The sequence below is a fragment of the Cetorhinus maximus genome, chromosome 2 (assembly GCF_964194155.1).
Source record: "Cetorhinus maximus chromosome 2, sCetMax3.hap1.1, whole genome shotgun sequence".
NCBI lineage: Eukaryota > Metazoa > Chordata > Chondrichthyes > Lamniformes > Cetorhinidae > Cetorhinus > Cetorhinus maximus.
In genome coordinates, this window is record NC_135880.1 from 101,127,335 (window position 1) to 101,150,699 (window position 23,365).

The following is a 23,365-nucleotide window of genomic DNA, read 5'->3' on the forward strand; positions in this document are numbered from 1 at the left end:
CGCTTGCGTTGCCATTGCCTCCAGGGCTATGGGCCAAGTGCTGGAAAAAGGGATTAGTGTAGTTAGATCTTTGTTGACCGGCATGGACACGATGGGCCAAATGGCCTCCTTCTGTGCTGTAGACATCTATGAGTCTAAGAGAATTAATTAATCCTTCTTAGAAAAACTTTCCTATGCCTTGAACGCTTCACACTAAACTTCCTCCAGGCCAATTCCTAATTTTGAGTTGTAACCAGGCAAGGCTTATTGCCTTTCTTGTTAAATCTTCCTTTTATCCCGTGAGTTGTTCAAATGCTTAGTAACTATGGATATAATGGTCCAGTTCTTGTGGTGGTAATTACAGCAAAACTGTCAGCGTTTGCCATGATTGCTCCACTGAAGCTGACAGCAACTTCGGGAGTTTGCACGTGTGCAGAATTACACGAAAATCCATAAGTTGCTGAGGGGTGATTCTACATTCCTCCTGAGGATGCATTTTTGATGTTCCCTCAGAGTGCAATCCCTAACCAATCAATGAATTGACGAAAACTTCTCCTTTTACATTATTAGTCTCACTATAAAAATCCTAGAAAAAGTTGCAACTTGTTAAATAAGCTATAACTAGGTTTTTAAGCAGCATACTAATTTCATAATTACCGCTGAACACCTTCCCTGCCTCTGAAAAGCTAATTTTATATTTGAGGAATGTCACATTTCTCCTTTATGATAAATTACAAATTTGTAAAATAATGTTTTTAAAGTTTGTTTATACTTGTATTTTAGCTTTTATCTAAATCAATCATATTCATTTATTTTGCTATCTGAGAATTCACATTTAAAATGAAGTCTAAAGCACTTTTAACTCCTTGGTTTGCTGTTTGTGAGAGTAATTCATTGTGATTGCCAACTCACCCTGCTTGCTAACATCACTGCTGTGGCATGCCTGGAGATCCCCCTGACTTGGCGCCAGATTTAAATGTATGTTGGGAATGGGGAAGTCCACATCACAGAGATCACTAGATCTTTGTGGGCAACTTCCTTTGAGGTCATCAGAGAGTGCTGTTGCTTGGACGCTAACTCCAAAATCTAGCCCACTAATATACTTCAGATGTTAGTGTATACACATGAGTTACTTCTACAAATCATTTTTTCTTTTAACCGCTTTGCCTCTTAAAAAGAGTTTCATTCTTTAGTTCATTTTCATATAATTTTATTAGCAACCTTTTACATGTAAATGTATGCTTAAAACTAATTTCAGAGTGATGAACACATTGTGCTTTATTATTCATTGGCAGAAATATTGTTTTCCAATGACACAGGCCTGTTTTTATGCTCTGCGTTTATAGCAAGAAACCAATGTTGTGTGGTCCATCAGTATTCAGTTTAAGCAGTCAGCCCACAGGAAAAATTTCAAGAAGGCATTGCTTCATGGTTCAAAGAATGCAAACCACTAAACACTCTGTATAACTAAATTGTCCTGCATGTTTATTGAAGCAACAGACACAGAATGCTACATTTCCTGTTGAAAAGGGTTTATGCTGACAGTTTTGACCTACCTAGCTATTGGGTTTCTACTTTCTGTTGACACTGTTCCCAACAAGTACAGTCCGAACATGTATTGACAGCTGGATGGATAATTGTGGGAATTCAGCATTTCACATTGACCTGTGTTAAAGATAGTTCTTCACCTTATTTTGTGAAGTAGTTATGCGGTACAAATGAGAACAAACAAAAGGTTAAAATAACAGGGAGGACCTTGAGATAAAAGAAGTTTTATACATGAAATACCAAGAATGCATAAACACGGAATTGTGAAGCATGTCTGTAGAGTTGTTCAAGGTGTGCTTTTTTTCTCTGTTTAGTGGTTGAAGACAGTTTTGTCTCTCTGCAAAGGCTGCAGCTGAAAGGAATGTGTAGGTGGAAAGCAGTTGTTCTAGATATACAGTGACTTAACATAGACCAAATGAGACTACTCTTCCCTATCCAAGCCTGAGCATCTCTAGCAATTACTTTTCTTCTCATCCCCGCGCAGTCGACTTAGGAAGTTGAATATTGATTGCAGAAAAATAAAATTGAGATTTTTTGTGAATTGTAATTCACAATGTTATAAACATTAGTATAATTCAGGTTACCTGATAGAAATAAAGTTAGTTTTTATATCTGAAAACAAATTAGTGCCATGCATTGCTGAGCAACCATTTCCTTTCCCTAAGGCCGTTTATTACAAATAATTAGTAGTTGAAGGTTAATAAACTGTTGTAGATTTGCATGCCTATTCTTTGCCCTGGAAATCAAAACCAAAGTGATTCTAATATCAGGTTTACCACAATCGTTTCTGCAATGAGGAGAATTTAGGTATATAATATGCAAATTTTAGACAATAACTTCATTTTATAGCTGTGAATAACTTCTCAATGTCTGACTATAGCTCATTGCCTCCATTTCAACAGTCATGATTTAAATATTTTTCAAAATTGTGCCAAATTCATGGTCCCATTTGCCTTGCAAATTAACTTGAATAAAGAAATTCTAATTTCCTTGTCATTAGAAAAGGAACTGAATGAACTCTGTAAATAGTTTATGGAAAAGTGATTACATCAAATGTTCTGAATGACAAAATTAGAAGAATGAATGATATGGCTTTTCAACATGTATCTGCATTTATGTGCATTGGATTTTGCTGTTATGCACTTTTTATGCAATAGCACCTTGTATGTAAGCAGTACCTTTGATATGTTTTTTAAAAAGTATTCACAGAAGCATTGATTTAAAACAAAAACGAGCACAGAGCCAAAGATAATGTCTGTTAAGAGGATAACCAACAAACATTTCAGTCAAAGAGGCAGGTTGCCATTCAATTCTCAAAAGAAGCAAAAAATGGAGGGGTTATTGATTGAATTATAGGGCGTCCATTTCTTGCAGCAGAAGACTAGGCTGCCATTAATGGGACATGGGTGGTGGTTTACAAAATAATCCAGGGTCAGAGGAAGATAGAGTTTGGGGGTGAGGATTGTAGGGTTGGAGGAGGTTAATAAGATCATAAGAAAGGAGAACAGGAGTAGGTCATTCAGCACACTGAGCATGCTCTACCATGCAATAAGATCATGGCTGATCTGGTTATGGACTTAACTCCACTTTCTTGCCCACCCCATAACTCTTGACTCCCTTTTTGATTAAAAACCTGTCTATCTCAGCCTTGCATATATTCAATGACCCAGCATCCACTGCTCTCTGCAGAAGACCTCTTCAATCTTTCCTCATGAGGTAGCCTCTTCCATCCCAAGAATCAGCCTAGTGAACCTTCTCTGAACTACTTCCAATGCAAGTATAGCCCTCCTTAAGTAAGAATATCAAAACTGTACACAGTACTCTAGGTTGGTCTCACCAATGCTCCCTGTTGTAGCAAGGCTTCCCTACTTTTATATTCCATCCCCCCAGCAATAAAGGCCAACATTCAATTACTTGCTGTATCTGAATGTTAACTTTCTGTGATTCAAATATTAGGACACCCAGATCCCTCTGTACCTCAGAGTTCTGCAATCTCTCTCCATTTAAATAATATTCTGTTTTTCTACTTTTTCTGCCAAAGTGGATGACCTCACATTTCCCCACATTATACTCCTTCTATCAAATTTTTGCCCACTCACTGAACCTATCTATATGCCTTAGCAGACTCTGTGTATCCTATTCAAAACTTGCTCTCCTACCTATCATTGTATCATTAGCAAATTTGGCTACAATACACCCAGTCCCTTCATCCAAGTTATTACTATAGATTGTAAATAGTTGAGGCCCCAGCACTGAACCTGTAGCACTCCACTACTTACAGTTTGCCAGCCTGAAAATGCCCTATTTATCTTGACTCTGTTTCCTGTTAGCTTGGATAGTGGATTGGCTAACTAATTTTTAAAAATTCTTTCACGAGACATGGGAGTTGCTGGCTAGGCCAGCATTTTATTGCCCATCGCCCTTGAGAAGGTGGTGGTGAGCCGCCTTCTTGAACCGCTGCAGTCCCTGTGGTGTAGGCACACTCACAGGGCTGTGAGGAAGGGAGTTCCAAGACTTTGACCCAGTGACAGTGAAGGAACTGCGACATAGTTCCAAGTGAGGATTGTGTGTGGCAAGTGAGGATTGTGTGTGGCCACGAGTGGAACTTCCAGGTGGTGGTGTTCCCATGCTTCTGCTGCCCTCCTCTATCTAGATGGTAGAGGTCAAGAAGGTGCTGTCGAAGGAGCTTTGGTGAGTTGCTGCAGTGCACCTTGTAGATGGTACACACTGCTGCCACTGTGTGTCAATGGTGGAGGGAGTTGGTGCTCGAAGTACTGGATGAGATGCCAATCAAGCAGGCTGCTTTGTTCTGGATGGTGTCAAGCTTCTTGAGTGTTGTTGGAACTGCAGTCATCCAGGCAAGTATTTCATCACACTCCTGACTTGTGCCGTGTGGATGGTGGACAAGCTTTGGGGGAGTCAGGAGGTGAGTTACTTTCCACAGAATTCTCAACCTCCAACCTACTTGTGTAGCCACAGTACTTATATGGCCGGATCAGTTCAATTTCTGGTCAGTGGTAGCCCCCAGGATATTGATAGTGGGGGATTCAACGATGGTAATGCCATTGAATGAAAAGGGGAGATGGTTGGATTCTGTCTTGTTGGAGATGGTCACTGCCTGGCACTTGTGTGGCGCGAATGTTACTTGTCGCATCAGCCCAAGCTTGAGGGCTGTTCAAAGGTTGCTGCATAGGGACATGGGCTGCTTCAGTATCTGAGGAGCCGTGAATGGTGTTGAACATTATGCAATCATCCGCGAACATCCCCACTTCTGACATTATGATGGAAGGTCATGGATGAAGCAGCTGAAGATGGTTGGGCCTAGGACACTACCCTGAGTAACTCCTGCAATGATGTTCTGGGACTGAGGTGATTGATCTCCAACAACCACAACCAACTTCCTTTCTGCTAGGTCTGACTCCAACCAGTGGAGAGTTTTCCCCCTGATTCCCATTGACTCCTATTTTGCTAGGGCTGCTTGATGCCACACTTGGTCAAATGCTGCCTTTGATGTCAAAGACAGTCACTCTCATCTCACTTCTTGAGTTCAGCTCTTTGATCCATCTTTGGACTAAGGCAGTAATGAGGTCAGGAGCAGAAAGGCCCTGGTGGAGTCCAAACTGAGCATCCTTGAGCAGGTTATAGATGAGTAATTGCCGCTTGATAGCACTGTCGATGACCCTGCCATCATTTTGCTGATAATCAAGAGTAGACCGATGGGGCAGTAATTGGCCAGGTTGGATTTGTCCTGCTTTTTGTGTACAGGACATACCTGTTTTCCACATTGCCAGATAGATGCCAGTGTTGTAGCTGTACTGGAATAGCTTGGCTAAGGGCGCAGCTAGTTCCCCCAAAACCTTAAGCGCTTATCTTCTGCAGTTACCTTTTATGTGGCACCTTATTAAATGCCTTTTGGAAAGCCAAGTGCACTACATCTACTGGTTCCCCATTATCTACCCTGCTTGTCACATCTTCAAAGAATGCTAATAAATTTGTCAAATATAATTTCCCTTTCACAAAACCATGTTGATTCTGTAATATGTTTTTCTAAATGTCCTGCTATGAGCTCCTTAATAATCACTTCTAGGATTTTCCCAATGACCGATGTTAGACTGACTGGCCTATAGTTTCCTGCATACTGTCTTTTCCCCTTTCTTGAATAGTGGTGTTACATTGCAGTTTTCTAATCTGCTGGGACCTTTCCAGAATCTAGAGAATTTAGGAAATTTACAAACAATGCATCCACTATCGCTGCAGCCACTTCCTTTAAGACCCTACGATACAGGTCATCAGGCCCAGGGGACATCTCAGCTCTTAGTCCCCATTGGTTTCCCTAGTACTTTTTCTGTAATGATAGTGAGTGTTGGGAGTTCCTCCCTCCCTTTTGCCCCCTGCTTTTCTGCTATTCTTAGGATGCTTTTTGTGTCTTCTACTGTGAAGACAAATACAAAATACTTGTTCAAAGTCTCTGCTATGCCTTGTTTTCCATTATTAATCAGCAGTCTCATCCTCTAAGGACTTACTTTAGCCACTCTTTTCCTTTTTTTATACTTGCAGAAGCTTTTACTGTCTGTTTTTATATTTCTTGCCAATTTTCTCTCATACACCAATTTTTCCTTTTTTATTTATTTTTGGTCATCTTTTGCTGGTTTCTAAAAATTTCCCAACTTTGTGGCCTACCACTAATCTTTGCAGCATTGTACACCTTGTCTTTCAATTTGAGACCATCCTCAATTCCCTTAGTCAGTCACTGATAGTGCATCCTTCTTGTAGAGTCTATCTTTCTCAGTGAAGTATATCTTTGTTCAGAGGTATGAAATAGCTCTTTAAATTCCTGCTACTGCTTCTCTACTGGCTTATATTTAAACTAATCTCCCATTCCACTTTAGCCAACTCTGTCTTCAGACCATTGTATTTTCCTACATTTAAGTAGACGCTAGTTTCAGACCCAGATTTCTCACCCTCAAACTAAATGTGAAATTCAATCATGTTATGACCACTCTATTCTTGAGGATCATTTACAATGAGGTCACTAATTAATCCTGTCTCATTACACATCACCAGGTAGAAAACAGTCTGCCCCTTGTTTGGTTCCAGAATGTACTGTTCTAAGAAACTGTCCTGAATACACTTTATGAACTCACCTCCCAGGCTACCGGTGCCAATTTATTTCGTCCAAACTATATGAAGGTTAAAATCTCCCATAATTATTGCAGTACCGTTTTTATACACCCCCATTGTTTCTTGATTTATACTCCATCCTACCGTGTGGCTACTGTCAGGGGAACCTATAAACCGTTCCCACCAATGACTTCTCTCCTTTGCTATTTCTCATCTCCATTCAATCTAATTCTCCATTTTGATCCTCCGAGCCAAGATCATTTCTCACTACTGTACCGATCTCATCCTTTATTAACAGAGCTTCCCACTTCCTTTTTGTTTCTTCCTGTCCTTCCAAAATGCCAAATACCCTTGAATATTCGGGTCACAGCTGTGGTCACTTTGCACCCATGGGCTGCATTTTCCACACTGCCACCAGCGAGCACGTAAAATAGGATGGTTGCCCACCCATCATCTTCCCATCCGCCCACCCTGAGCCCACTCCCATAATATGGGGGGTGGGCAGGTGCCGAAATTGGCAGTCCACCCGCCGTTTTCAAATAAATATTCAAAGGTCAATTAGTCTTGTTGCCAATCCAATTGAGCCTGATAAAAAAGCTGCCCACGCCATAAAACGGTTGGTGTGGGCGGTCAGGCAGGAGAAGGCAGCCCGATTTTTAAAAATAACCTATTCAAAGGACAGGAAAGAAGTGGGGATTCTATTTTCGGGGGCTGCACTTTGCCAATTGGGGGTGCCCCCCCCCTAAGATAGACCCCCCTTTCTTACTTTCCCACAACCTTAAACCTACCCCTCCCCCACTCCAACCCCTGCACCCCACCCTGACCTCCCCAAGACCCCGGACTTACTTGTTTCCAGGGCTCCATGGGCTGCCTTCCTCCTCCTCTTGCAACCCAATTGGCCGGCAGCTTCCAAGGACAGGATTTCCCCCGCAGTGAGGGGTGGAAGTCCCACAAGGCCCTTGTTTAGCCTGTCCACAGTGCATTATGGCTGTGGGGCAGACCGGTGTGGAGCTGGTCAGCTCCACGCTGACTTTGCTTCTGGGAGGTGGGGAGGTGGGGGTGGCGCGGGGGTGACCCTTTTGCACCCACACAATATTCAGCCGCATCTCTCTGTATTGGCTATCATATACTCATTTATTTCTATTTGTGCTGTCAATTCATCCACCCTGTTACAAATTCTGCATGCATTCAGATAAAGTTTTAATTCTGTCCTTCTCCATTTCCCTACTCTGAATTTATTTGCTGGTACACTCATGTTTGAATGCTCTACCCCTTCCTGTCACACTCTGGTTATCATTACCCATATCACTACCCTGCACTACTGCCTTGTCCTTTCTCTTCAACTTTCCAAATCTCCCATCAAGTGAAACCTCCCCCCTCAGCCACTATTTAGTTTAAAGCCTTCTCTACAACCCTACTTACATGTTTCATTAGTACACTGGTCCCAGCAAGATTCAGGTGAGGCCATTCCAATGGTACAGCTCCCTCTTTCCCTAGCACTGGTGCCAGTGCCCCATAAATTGAAACCCATTTCTCCCACACCAATCTTTGAACCATACATTCAACTCTCTGATCTTATTTACCCTATTCCAATTTTCTTGTGGCTCAGGTAATTTAGCCTAGCTACTCATACTCTCTCAGCAGAACCTCTTTCTTGGTCTTACCTATGTCGTTGGTACCTCCATGGACCATGACAACTGGATCTTTCCCCTCCCACTCCAAGTTCCTCTCCAGCCATGATGAGATGTCCTTAACCCTGCCAATGGGCAGGCAACACAGCCTTCAGGACTCACACTCTTGGCTGCAAAGAACAGTGTCTATTCCCTAACCAAACTGTCCCCTAGTACAACTACATTCCTTTTTGCTCCCCCCACTCAAATGGCCCCCTGCACCATTGTGCTGTGGTGAGTTTGCTCATCCTCCCTGCACTCCCTTCTCTCACCCACAGAAGCTGCAAGAACATCGAACCTGTTGGACAATTGCAATGGCTGTGACACCTCCATTGTTACCTTCTGGGTCCCCATATTTGCCTGGCTTCCAGTCACACCTTTCTGTCCCTGACCACGGACCAAATCTGAAGTACCTAGCTTAAGGTGTGTGACTGCCTCCTAGAGCAAATTGTCTGGGTAACTTTCTTTCTTCCTGATATATCGCAGTTCAGACTGCAGCTCATCAACTCTGAGCCAAAATTCCTCGAGCTGCAGACACTTGCTCTGGATGTGGTTGCTATGGATCACCCAGGCATCCATCTTTACCCACATGCTGCATCTGCAATACATCACCTGCCCTGCCATCTTTGTTTTGCTTTTATGTAACTAATTAGGCTTCAAGTTTCAGAAATCACTTAACAATTATTTCTGTTTATATTAAGGAGTTTAACTAATTATGCTCTAAATTTAATATAGTACCTATAATATAATACCCATATCTCCCCAGCACCATTTTAAGCTACTGCCCCAGTTTAGAGGGTGAAAAATCTTAAAATTCAACAATAGCCGACATGCATTCTAATACCTCCAGGTTTCAACTCTCAGATCTTGCTGCCTCAGTTTTTTGTAAACAGGCAAATAGCACCTTCTCCATCCACTGCACTGAATTCCCAGGTTTAAGCACTTGGTCTCACTATACTCAGTCTCCAGCTGCCACCCTCGTGTGACTTACTTTGTGCATCTGTATTTGTACTAGCTCAGGTTCCAGAGAGCTGAGTCAGCCACTGCTGGCTATGGAACCATTTCTAGCTAGTTAGCTGATAAACTAACTGCAGCTACCTCCAGCAGTGAGCTTGTTTAACACTGACTAAGACTGAAAAAATTCTACAATTTACTGTTACAGCTAATTTAAACGCTAAATGCAAACTTGACTAGATTTCAAAATCCACCTTTAAAATCCATCATTTACCAAATGCCTGGATTTAAGCACTTGGTCTCACTGTACTCAGTGCAGAATCGTTCCAGATTTGCACAAAGTGCGGTAGCGGGTGGGAAAAAGAACATTTTACCCGCCAGCTGCAATGGCGGGTTTTCACACAGATTCCACCCATTCCTGGCACATCCTGCCTAGGAATGCATTGCCAGGAAACACGCCAGACCTCTAATTCACCTTCCGCCGACACTTCAGGCCGTAATCCGGGTGCCATAAGTAAAGGGGGCCCCTGCACAGATCTAGTTCTCTCTAAGGGATTGGAAGCTGGTGTAAAGTCATGGCAGCCAAAGGGAGGAAACATGCTGCCCCCAAATTTAGCGGCGCCTCCCTCGGGTGCCTACTGGTCGCAGTGAAGTCCTCTACCCCTGCTCAGGGCGAAGGCCAGCAAGCAAGCAAACATGGGAGGTGGTGGCAACGGTGGTCAGAGCCAATGCCCTGCAAAAGGGGACAGTTATCCAGTGCCGAAAGAGGATGCATGTTCTCCTCCGTTTCACCAGGGTAAGTCATTCTTCTCATGACTCTCAACTCCCAACACTCACAAACCCATTATACATCCGGAGGGATCTCACTCACTGCTAATTCGAGTGACATCACCATTCACACACTCATACACACCTTCATCTGCCCTGTGGATCGTGCCCTCATCTCGTCCATGGCACCTCTCACCACCCACACATGCCAGACATCCTTTTCATCTGGCCTGGCAGGCTTCCTGCTTACACTCTCTCCATCTGTATTCATGCAGGTCAAGCTGGCACACAACAAAAGGGAGAGGTCGCAGACTGGTGAAAGAATGCCTGACATCAACATCCTCACAGGCTTTGAAAATAGAGTCATGCAGCTGACAGGCCAAGATCTGGACCGGTCCTGTGCTGACAGTGAGGTTGGCAGTGCTCAACCAAGTGAGGGTTCAGCCATGCAACATCCATTAGACAACCATGCTGCGAGTCAGTTCCCCTGTTCTGCAGTTCACTGCCATGCACAAATTATCCCTCCTTACTTTCAGAGGCATATCTGGGAAGCAGCCAAGGGGATCCATGAGCCAGGCCCTCGACTCAAGTCCCGAAGACACCTCGGAAGAAGAATCTGATGACACCCTAATTGAAGTCCCGTCACAGCGCACGCCCACACCCTCCATCAGCGCAGAGACACACACCTCGGTGGGACCTAGTAGCCTCGGGGTCGCAATCTGGCGAGCACATCGCACTGGCTGATCGACAGCAGGGACTGCCCAGGCTTCCAGCGCTCGGAGGACTGCTATGGGCCAGAAATCTGCTGAGTCCGCGTCAGATGATGAGCCACTGGATTCAGTCATACCTTAGTTGCTGGAGCTGCAAAGGCAAGCTTGGGAACATCAGGAAGGGATGTCCGCTGCGTTCCTTAGATTGCGAGGCATGATGGAGGAGTCTGAGGTGATAGTGCCAGCATGCTAACACACCGAAGTCAACACTGGTAGCATGGTGGCTGCCATGGAGACCTTGGTCCAGGACATCGGTCCTGCACTGCTGTGTGGGCTGAACTCCATCACTGATGCCATATTTGGCCGCCAATAGTGTCATGCAAGAGGGTTGTGGGGCAGCTCACAAGGAGGGTACCACTGTCACAGAGCAGGACCTGAAAGCAGTCTGGGGCACTCCACTCTCAGCCCTCTAGAGGATGCCCACCAGATCATCACAGACATGGTGTAGCAGTCAGCAGGCTGCCTCCACCTCTGCTGTGGATGTCGGGGGACACCAAGACGTAGCAGCAGGGTTAGGAAGATTAAGAAGCTGTAGTTGCACAGCCTGTGGGCATGGGTGTTAATCGCTTGTACTTAATGTTCATTATTGTAAATAAACTCCCAAGAATGCCTCTTCACTGTGCAGTGTGTAACCTTCAGACCAAAGTAACCTAGACATGATCAATCTTCGAACACACTGGTTCTCAGTCATCTGCAGGAATGAGAGACACCGTCTATGGACCCTGGGTCTAGTGAGGCTCCTACGAGCAACAGCTCTCTGTGGATCTTCACCTGCGTGCGCAGCAGGCCCTGCTGCCCCTGCGTCTTGAGGGAGGTGCTCCTCCCTTTGCCGAGCCAGGCGCCTCCACTACTCTCTTCTTCATCTTCTCTGGTCTCTATGCCATGAGGCACACCGCTAAATCACCAGGCTCCATGATCCTGATCTTTTCCTCCTGCAGGATCAAAGAGAGAGAGATGCGTAGGTTAGCATTGATATACTGAGGCCAGAATTTTCCTGTTGGCATGGAAGGGGGCCCACATGCCTGCGCATTAAATGACGCACGGTGACGTCGGGCGAGTGTCCCGGCATCACCGCGCACCATTGTGATATTTTGTTGGGCGGGCGCACGGTGATCTCCGATGCACGCCTGCCATTAATTAACTGGCCACTTAAAGCCCTTGAGGCACCAAGATTTTTCGGCACCCGTGCGATCTTCGGGTCGGTGCATGGATATCATCTCTCTCATCCACAGGTGGGATAAGAGAGCTCAGTGGGATCGCGAGTGTGCACTGTCAAATGTTGACGTTTCAAAGTTACTGATACTTGCCTGTGTGATCTGCAATACTTCAAAAAGCATGCCAGCTGCTTGGTCTGGACTCACAATCTTCAGGTCAGTACTCTGCAGTGAGGAATCTTTATTGGGCCTGCAGGTTTCAGGAAGCCTTCCCTTAGCCTGGGAATGGGAGCTGAACTCTCCACTGGAGGTACCTCCTCTGAGGAGGAAGGGAGGGCTAGAAGAGGGAGGAGGCCAGGAGTGCACATTCAGCCTCTAGGGCAGCCACCTTTGGGAGGACAGGCGCAGGCACAATGGGTGCAGGGCCAAGGGGTAGTCCAAGGTGGAAGGGGCTGCAGAAGACGTCACTATCCTACTGCCAGGGTACACTGGCATTGAAGCAGCTACCTCAATATGTCTGAGGTGCAATGCCGAATGAGGCTCCGTCTCTCAAGGGAGACAGTCAGCTATATCTGTCAGATGATTGGGCCTGAGATCTCCATGAACTGTGTGGGTGGACGTCCGATGCCATTGGCTCTAAAGATCACAGCTGCCCTCAACTTCTATGCCTATGGCTCCTTCCAGGGATCGGTGGGTGATATTTGTGATGTCTCCCAATCTGCTGTGCACACTTGTGTCAAGCAGGTTACAGACGCTCTGTTCAGGCGTGCATTGACCTTCATCCACTACCATTAGGTCCAGACAAGCCAGACACAGCGAGCCAGAGGCTTCGTGGCCATTGCTGGCTTCCCCCGCGTCCAGGGTGCAATAGACTGCACACATGTGGCCATCAAGGCGCCAGAAGGTGAGCCCGGTGCCTTCATCAACAGGAAGGGATTCCACTCCATGAATGTGCAGATAGTGTGTGATCACAGGATGCTGATTCTACAAGTCTGTGCAAGGTACCCAGGCAGCTCCCACAATGCCTACATCCCCAGACACTCCCAGGTGCCTGGGCTCTTCAGTGCTCCAGCCCGACTTGATGGATGGCTGCTGGGTGACAAGGGCTATCCCCTCAGAAGGTGGCTCATGATGCCTCTCTGACATCCAAGAACAGAAGCTGAGCAGCGGTACAATAGGAACCACACCTCCACAAGGGCTGTGGTGGAGAGAGCCACTGGTCTTCTCAAGATGCGCTTCTGATGCCTGAATTGCTCAGTGGGCGCACTCCAGTACTCCCCCAGATCGTGTATCGCTGATAGTGGTTGCATGCTGCGCTCTCCACAATCTTGCACTGAAAAGGGCAGTGGACGATGACCCCAGCAGTGTGTCCGAGGATGAGCATGCACAGGGAAATGCTGAGGGGGTAGACGCTGACCCGGGCATACTTCAGGGAGGCAGGGACACCCGGGAGGCTTTACTCCAAAGAACCTTCAGCTAGCACACCACAGACGGACCTCCAGTACAAGCCTGGGCTGCAGGCTCCATACTCGATACCTAAGTGCAAAATCTGCCTGGATAGGAACATTAACGAAGGGCCTTGCTAATAAAGCCGAATGTCCCACAAATCACTCATGACGTTTTTGGAAACCATCCACCTGCAGAAGAAAGGAGGCACCCTCAGCCATGGTGACATGTCTGAATTTAATATTACAACCAAAGGAACTTAAGAAAACAAAATGACAAAAGTGTTAAAAATCATACCAACTCATAAAGACCTCATTGCGGGCCAACACAAAAGCACCAGTGATAAACCCGTGGTGCGCCTAAGATGCCTTATGATTACGTTTATGGGTGCTACGTCTTGGTACGGCCCCTTCACTGGGATTGACACCTGAGACAGCCTGCTGACTCTGCTGTCCTGTTGGCATCGATGACCTTGGCGGCTGTCCTCTGGCCCATGGAGCCTGTGCTGGCCCTGCCTGGGAGGGACCTGCCAGTCCCACAGCTAGCATCTCCCCATTCGGATGCAACGGTCACTGGCAGAGGGGCGGAGGAGCTGCCGCCCTCATCCGGAGCGCCCTGAGAGGAGCCCACAGAGATGACAGGCAGCTGCTGCGCTGATGTGAGGTCGCTTCAGACCTTCCTGCTCACCATGGATGGATGGGCACTAGCTGGGAAACGTGGTGCCCAGACTATCTCCCACATTGGCACTGAGCAGCTGAGGTCAATGCCAATGTGAGGGCTCGCTAGTCCAAGCGCATCCCCAGCAAGCCCTGATTGGTCTCCTGGAGGAGCCTCTCCACGAGAGCCGCCACTCTCTCCATGGAGGACGCATGGCACTCGGATATGTGGCTCATTGCTTCGGCAATAGTTCGCGTGGACCCCTCCACCATGGACACTAAGCCAAGCATAGCCTCATGTATCTCCAGCAGATGCTCCCACACACCCTGCTGCATTTCCTGTATTTGCTGCGTCGCGGACGACTCCAGAGGCACATCATCAGGCACCGACTGAGCATGTGTCTGGTCCGCTGTATTCCTCTGACTGCTGGTGCCATGGGCACTCTCTGTCTCTGCCAGCTCCTCCAGCAATTGTGAAGTGCCCTCACCGCTGTGCCTCGGGACACTAGCCGATGTTCTAATTCCCACTGAGCTGCTAGAATCTGCGCTGGTGCCTGCCTGGCAGAGATGGTGTGACACCGGTGAGTCTGTGACTTTAGGGCCCTCGGGTGTGAGAGGAGGCCCCTGCTGCACCCCCTCCCGGCCCTGCTCCACTGATGCTGAAAGGAAGAACAAGGACATTGGATCAGTTAACGTGGAGACAATGTCAATGTGCATCCCTGTCCCCCGGACTTCCATAAGCAATGGTCAAGCCATGTTGCCAACTTCAATCACAGAACATTCAGCATTGCCATGGCTGTTGGGAGAATAATGGTGACCTCACTGCTGGGCAAATATACCTGCCCGTGGCGCCCTAGCCTCACAGACACCGGTGGACCTGGGCACATGGTGCCTCTCCAAATCTAGGGACTCCTGCTCGAAGCAGCTGAGAATTGCCAACTGGGCTGGCCCTCCATCAGTCCTCACCCGCTCGGCGGCATTATGTACCTTCTTCTCCTGAAAAAGAAAGAAGAGCATTGATTAGTGCTAATTGTACCTGGATTCTCTTCACGGACGGCCCACCCCAACCAGAGTGGGACATTGCAGGTCTCCAGTGTCTCCTCAGCCTGCTGCTGCTGAACACTCACACAAACATGCTTGTCCTGTCCCCCCCACTCCCCACCCCTTTGGCCAAATGCTGCCTACATCACGTTAGGCACCACACGGTCTAACCTTCCATAGCAAGGAGATGCAAGCACATGGAGTGCAGAGGGCAGCAGATCGATCGGTGCCACGCCACCTTGAAGCTCCCCTCCCAGCATGTCATCACCCTGACTTGGACATGTCCTGGAGTTCCAGCACTGCACCTAGGTGCAGCTCCTCCAGGTTGCCTCCAAAACTATAATGTGGATCTCAGTGTACCACATGCTGCGGGGGCAGAACCCATCTCTTCACCACCCTCTCAGGGTGACCTCGGTATGGGCAATATCTGCTGGTTCACCCAGCGAAGGACACATGCCGTCAATGATTCAATGCAGTCACTACACTCAGCCGGGGGTGGGGGGGGTGGGCAACTTGGGGAAAGCGTACCTGCTGGGTTAAGTGACCAATGCCAACATGGTACTCACCCTTCCTGAGCACAACAGGTCATTGAAGCGTTTGTGACACTGGATCCAGGTGCACCGCACCACGTCGTGGGAGCTCACCACCTCCGCCACCTCCTCCCAGGCATGTTTGGTCATGTGGGGGGGCCTCCTCCTCCCATCCTGTGGTATGAGGACCTCCCACTGTGCTACCACCTCCTCGAGGAGGGAAGCAAGGCAATCATCACAAAAATGAAGGGCACAGTGCCCCCCTGCCCTACCCTCCTGCCTTGCCTGCTCACCAGCAGCGCTCTGGGGAGCCCTTCCACTGGCCATGATTCACAGCCTTTGAAAGGCTGCAGCAACTTTTTAAAAACAGGCCGCGAGGTTGCCATTGGACCCGGCAGTCATTGCAGTCCCACCGCCACTGCCCGCTCCCACTGTCCTCGGGAGCCGCGATTCACGCTGGGCGGGCTTTAATTAGCCCGCCCGTGTAAAATGGCAGCGCAGACCCAATCGTGGGCAGCGATCAGGTCCACGCCTGCCCGTGCCCACTCCCGCACAGCCCGTCCGACAGGCAATAAATTCTGCCCTAAGAACCTCTCTTGTTGATCCTGAAAGCCCCTTCACACACACAGAAGAGGTCTGGCCACAACTTGGATGGCCTGTGTGTAGTATGCTCATTGGCTGTCCAAAACCCCGTTCACCTCCGCCCCACTCCACTTGACTGATTGGCAGCAACTTCGGCCACTGGACTGCATGTTGTGCTCTCAGCTCAAGCGCAGATATTGTCCTAATCTGCACTGCATGGGTGCACTGTTAGCTTGAACCATGATGGATACCTGTCCACACCAAAACAAAGACGTAGCAAGGGATTGAGAGCGTCTCCACCAGTGACTGCACCATGGCCACCTTTCACAAGGAGATTGTACAACTTGGCCAGTTGGCCAATTGCTCTGCTGCCTGCTAAAACACATATTAATTTGCAGGCTGTGCCTGAGGGCTGAAAAGTCATGGAGTGTTTGGTAGCACTTTCATGCTTTTGCATTGCTTGAGTGGGCAGAAAAGCTTCAGAGGCCCAACTCCAAGCATGTCAATGGAGCTGCAGCTGAGCAGTCTCAGCTGCAGAAGAATGCTCACTTTTGACAAGCTTTTCCAAGTGCATGGCTGCTTCCCTCACCCCTTCCGTCCCCCCCCCCCCCAACATGCGCTTGAGTATTTCCTTCTGCCTGTCTGTGTCGCCTCTGCCCCCCGGTCTGACCCCGCACTACCACACTGAAAGCCAGTCGGGAAAAAGCGACTTGACGCGGGGGGATGATTCCAGCGAGCAGGGCACATAATTAGATGCAAATGTATTAAAACAACATTCCCGATGTGCGGCGGAAGGAAGCGGTCGATCGCAAACTGGTTTTACGACGGTGTAAAACTGACTTTTGGCCTTATTGCCATATTGTTCCCCCCCACCCGGCCCACCATGATGCATGCGCCAACAAGGTCAGGAAATTCCGGCCTCAGTCTCCAGCTACCTTTGTGCAAATTTGTGTTACAGAGATGGGATTGAGAAAGACCATGGAGGGATTTAAACAGAAGGATGAGAATTTTAATTGTGAGGTGCTTAACTGTGAGGCGCCTGGGAGCCAATGTAGATCAGGGAGGACAACAGTGATGGGTGAATAGAGCTTGGTGCAGACAGAAAAGGTTTGGATGAGCTTATGGAGTTAATGTGACAAGACACTCGATATCTTACTACATCATTATGTATCAAATCTGAATCTACACAGATTGGAGTGGTTGCATTATGCAATTTCATTAAGGTAACACTATGTAAAATATAATTACTTTGATAGGTTTTTAGGAGACTTGAAAAGGTACTACAGGCTAGATTTTCATATATATATATATAAACCTCCAAGTGAATACAGTATAGTCTGATGCTTGTCATTTCAGAGTTCCTCAGTGTCACCGTCAGCCAGTTTCAGAGCTGCAGAGAAGCACAGAAACTCAAATGACTACTCCACAGATAGTAAGAAGCAAAAGACTGATGATAAGGATTTAGCAAACCGCTATGTGAGTAATAATCAAAATAATGGGCATGTCATCATATTTTTTATTTAACTGTAAGTAAACCTTGAATTATTCACAATTGTCTGTAAATTATATTCCCTCACCCCCTGTATTCTAATGAATTCCACTTTTCAGCTTTTGAAAACATCTGCTTGAGTGGGGAAAAAGACGAAACAAGGCGAAGTTCTTTTGCCAAAGTAATAGGGTTGTTTCAATAGGCTATCTAGTAGTAGATGGAGCCTTTCTGAAAGTGAGGAGTTATGTGCTGAATTATTAATGTGAGAAGAAAAGAGTGATCATTAGCATCAACGTTACCTAGGAAAATGCAAAAACACTCTCAAAGTGTGCCACTTCCTTTCTATGTCACATTACAGCCCTCTGAGGCATTAGATCAGGAGTTCTGAGCTGCTAGTCAGATACCTCTTGTTAGACTGTTGTTGTGTATTTGATCTATAAACACCTTGGTCTCAAAACAGTGGGTTGGAGAAAGGGTGCTACTACAATGCAAAGTGAAGAAGCACAGTTGCCCTCACTGCACCAGACATAACTCCTCTTGCTAGGTTGCTGATCTTATATATTCAATTTCAATCACGCATTATATACATCGATCGTGTGCCCAGTTTAGTCAGATATAAAATGAAGCTCCTTCTTCTTCTTCAATGTCCCATGACTCAACTTGAAGCTCTGAGGAACATTCCACATTACAAATAGTGTATTTTTCGCCCCCATGTTGTGGTTCTGTCATGTGGGACCACATGAACTTGGGACTGGTTTGAGAGTGGCCAAATAAATTTGACCCAGGAAAAAATTCCCTTCTCCTGGCTGTAAGGATCCTACCAAAGTAAAGACTAGCATTTAACCTGTGCATTCAGTTTCTCACTCTGTAAGCTTTCTGATTTGTATTGTAACAGTCTAGTCTGGCCACAATGGAGACTGCTGTATCACTGATTAAACTGCTCTAAAACATCTATTGTTATGTAACTAACTCTTAACATTGCACTGGTTGACAACTCGATCACTATAATATATTATATTATTAAGCAGGTGTCTGAATTCAGTTGAAGTTAATGTGTATTCATCAGATCTTATAAAATGTATTATTTATTTATATACATATTTAGGATAGCGATGGAGAGAAGAGTGATGACAACTTGGTGGTGGATGTCTCCAATGAGGTTTGTAGTGGTTTGTTTTAAGAATGTTGAAAGCAATGATTTGCTTGGTGTTGGCAATGAACATGGGCTTTCCATTAATATTGTACCACAGAGCTTTTCTTGGCTCATTGTTCTTTCAATCAAGTATCGGTTGAGGCTCCTAGAATCTAACTTAGTTAATTAAGTGGCCATCAAAGTAGAAACCTGACATGAAGAGGCCTCTAAGTGAAAATATGATTAGCTAAAATGTTTTAGGAAATGTAAATGCAAGTTTGAAAACACTGAACTTTGTGTGAGCCACCACAAAATGTCTATATATTGCTTGTGCTTATCTGTAAATATAAAGAAAAAGTGCATACCAGGGAGTGATTACAGGGCAATAATATGCTGGGCATAAAAAGAACTGTATAACGTATATGGTTCAGAATGGAATTGAATACAGGTTGAGATGGCCAAATATTGCATGAGAAACGACAATTCCGATGTTGATCATATAAGGAGTGAAACATTATCTGTGAAGAACAATGTACCAGGACTGAATTAAGTCATGAGGTCAGAGAAGAACATAAGAACTGAGAGCAGGAGTAGGCAATTCAGCCCCTTGAGCCTGCCCTGCCATTCAATACGATCATGGCTGATCTCATTTCGGCCTCAACCCCAATTTCCTGCCCTCTCCCTTTCAACCCATTACTAATTAAAAATCTATCTATCTCCTCCATAAATTTATTCAGCACCCTGGCATCCACTGCACTCTGAGGTAGTGAATTCCACAGATTCACAGTCCTTTGAGAAAAGTAATTCCTCCTCATCTCTGATCTAAATCTACCACCCCTTAGCCTAAAACTATGGCCTCTCGCTCTTGAATGCCCCACAAGGGGAAACATCTGCTCCACATCTACTTTGTCTATCCCCTTTAGCATCTTATATACCTCAATTAGATCTCCTCTCATCCTTCTAAACTCTAGTGAGTATAGGCCTAAACTGCTCAATCTCTCCTCATAAGACAAGCCCCTCATCTCTGGAATCAATCTAGTGAACCTCCTCTGAAACGCCTCCAATGCAACTACATCCTTCCTCAAGTAGGAGGACCAAAACTGTGCACAGTACTCCAGGTGCAGTCTCACCAATGCCTTGTACAGTTGCAACAACACTTCCCTATTTTTATACTCTATTCCTTTAGCAATAGATGCCAAAATTCCATTTGTCTTCCTTATTACCTGCTGTACCTGCAGACTAGCTATCAGCGGTTCATGCACGAGGACACCCAGATCCCTCTGCACTGAAGCATTCTGAAGTTTCTCTCTATTTAAATAATAAGTCGCCTTTTTATTCTTCCAACCAAAATGGATAACCTCACACTTATCCACGTTAAACTCCATCTGCCAAATTTTGGCCCATTCACCTAACCTGTCCATATCCATTTGTAAATTTCATATTTCTTTGTTGCAACTTACTTTCCCACCTATTTTGGTGCCATCTGCAAATTTAGCTAAAGTACCTTCTATCCCTGAATCCCAGTCATATAGATTGTAAATAGTTGGGGCCCTGTGGCACCCCGTTAGTTACAGCTTGCCATCCAGAAAAAGATCCATTTATCCCGACTCTCTACTTTCTGTTGGTTAGCCAATCCTCTACTCAAGCTAATATATTACCCCTAACTCCGTGTGATGTTATCTTGTGTATTAATCTTTTGTGCGGCACCTTATCAAAGGCCTTCTGGAAGTCCAGATATACTACGTCTACAGGATCCCCATTATCCATTTTGCTTGTCACATTTTCAAAGAACTCTAGCAAATTAGTCAAACACGATTTACTTTTCATAACTGACTCTGATGGATTGCATTTTGACTTTCCAAATGCCCCATTACTACTTCCTTAATAATGGATTCCAACAATTTCCCAACAACAGACATTAAACTAACTGGTCTATAGTTTCCTACTTCCTGCCTCCCCCCCTTTTTGAATAATGGAATTATATTAGCATTTTTCCAATCCACTGGAACCTTTCCAGAATCCAGGGAATTTTGGAATATTATAGCCAATGCATCCACTATCTCCGCTGCCACTTCCTTTAAGACCCTGGGATGTAGGCCATCAGGTCCTGGGGACTTGTCACCCTTTAATCTCAATAGTTTGCTCAGTACTTTTTCTCTAGTGATGGTGATTGTTCTAAGCTCCTCCTTCCCTATACTCTCTGCACTACCTGTTACTATTGGAGTGGTACTAGTGTCCTCCACCATGAAAACTGAGGCAAAATATTGATTAAGCGTCTCTGCCATTTCTGTGTTCCCCACTATTAACTCCCCAGTCTCATCCTCCAAAGGACCAACATTCATTTTAGCTACACTCTTTCCTTTTATATACTTGTAGAAGCTTTTGCTATCAGTTTTTACATTTTGCGCTAGTTTTCTTTCATAATTTACTTTTGCTCTTTTTATCATCTTTTTAGTAACCCTTTGTTGATCTTTAAAAGTTTCCCAATCTTCCAGCCTGGCAGTGACCTTTGCAATTTGGTATGCCTTAGTTTTTGCCTTTAAGTTATCTTTAACTTCCTTGCTTAGCCATGGATGCTTTTTCCCCCTCTTACCATCTTTCTTCCTCATTGGAATATATTTTACTTGGGAGGAATTGAATATCTCCTTAAATATCTGCCACTGTTCATCAACTGTCTTACCTTGTAGTCTTCCTGCCCAGTCCACTAGGGCTAAATCTGCCCCCATGCCTATGTAGTTACCTTTGTTTAACTTCAGAACACTGGAGTATCCTGGGATCATTTGATAACATTTTGAGAATCAGGAAAAAATTCTGTGGAACCTTTATCTGGGCAATGTGAGTAGAGTAAAACCCATTATGGTTTAGATTGTATGTGATTTTATGGTGGCTCACACAAAGTTCAGAGTTTTCAAACCTGCATTTAAATTTCCTAAAACATTTTATATAATCATACTTTCAATTAGAGGTCTCTTTGTGTCAGATCTCTACTAAAGAAAGAAAATAACTAGCATTACTAAAAAGTTTTTACGTCCCCAGCCAAAAATCACCCGACTGCACCCCTTCCTCAGCTGATCTACAGCTAAAACACTCATCTATGCCTTTATCACCTCAAGACCTCTAGATTTGATTGTTCCAGTGTTCTCCCAGCCAGTCTTCCATCTTCCATCTGCGTATACTTGAACTCATCCAAAACTCTACTGCCTGTATCCTAACGTGCACCAAATCTCATTCATCCATCATCCCTGTGCTTGCTGATTTACATTGAATACCAATGCTTTAACTTTAAAATACTCATCCTTGTTTTCAAACCCTTCTATGGATTTGCCCTTCTCTATCTCTGTAATCTCCCCCCAACCTCTACAATCTACCAAGGTTTATGTGTTCTTCCAATTGTTTTTCAAGGAGTGATTAAATGGTAGAGTGATTAAAATGCAAAATATGTAAGAAGCCATAATTGGGGCATTTTACTATGTTAAAGGTGATATATAAATGCAAGTTGTTGTTTTGCACACATTTGTGACAGTCAGTTGATGCACAGCAAGATGCCACAGACAGCAAAGAGATAAATAACCAGCTACTCTACTTTTGTAGATGTTGATTGAGGCAGTGCAATGCGATTTTTAAAATATATGTATCCACCTAAGCAGGCAGGTAAGGCCTCGATTTAGCATCTTTTCCAAAAAGCAGCACTTCTAAAATGTAACACTGTCAGTACTGCACTGAGGTGTCATCCTAGATTATCACCTCAGTTCAATTGGGGTTTAAACCCACAACTTTCTGACTCAGATTCTGAACAAATTTAATTTTCCTGCTGTTTTATTAATTCACTCGTGTGTCCTGCCCAAAGGCAGGTCCTTGGCTTATTATCTGCTGACTCTTCATCCTGAGTCATTTTCTTATCAGTGGTGGTTTGCCATTGCCTTCTACTCTCAGGTTGGGGTGAGGAGGCAGATCCCAACAATATCTCAGCTGAACGGGAATCAAGCCCCCCACTGTTGGCATCATTCTGAAACACATGCTAGCCATCAAGCCAACTGAACTAACCAGCCCTCTTTTAATATTGTATGCAACTGGAATATTGTTCAATTACAGCTTTCTTCAGAACCCTGAGATGAAATTTATAGTCTTAACAACAACCTGGATGAACTGCTTAAGACTTATGCACCAGAACTAGCTGCTTCCCTAGCCAGGTTGTTCTAATATAGTTATAACACAGGCACCTGCTTGACAATGTGGGAGCCTAGGTATCCCCTATCCTTAATTAAAAAACTATAAATCTAATCTGACCAATTACTACCATATCAGCCTTTTTTTTCAATCATTGATAAAGTGTTGGAGAAGTTAACAGTAGAACCATTACAACACCTATTCCCCAGTAACCTGCTCACAGCCAGTTGATTTGTTCTGCCAAATCTCAACCTTGATCCAGATGTCAAAACTGAAGGTTGTGGGGAAAATGAAGATAGCTGCCCTCAATGTCAAGGCTGCAGCCAACCAAGTATGGCAGCAAAATGCTGTACCAAAG

General features: G+C 45.4%; 1 protein-coding gene across 6 annotated transcripts in view; it reads left to right on the forward strand.

Moving 5' to 3' along the window:
• Positions 1-23,365, forward strand: part of LOC144696310 (transducin-like enhancer protein 4) — a 213,037-nt gene that overhangs the window by 155,704 nt on the left and 33,968 nt on the right. For all 6 annotated transcript variants that reach the window (XM_078567535.1, XM_078567547.1, XM_078567540.1 and 3 more), the window contains 2 exons: positions 17,576-17,695; positions 18,814-18,867. In XM_078567535.1, the coding sequence (XP_078423661.1) occupies positions 17,576-17,695; positions 18,814-18,867 (174 nt within the window). The remainder of the gene's footprint in view (positions 1-17,575; positions 17,696-18,813; positions 18,868-23,365) is intronic.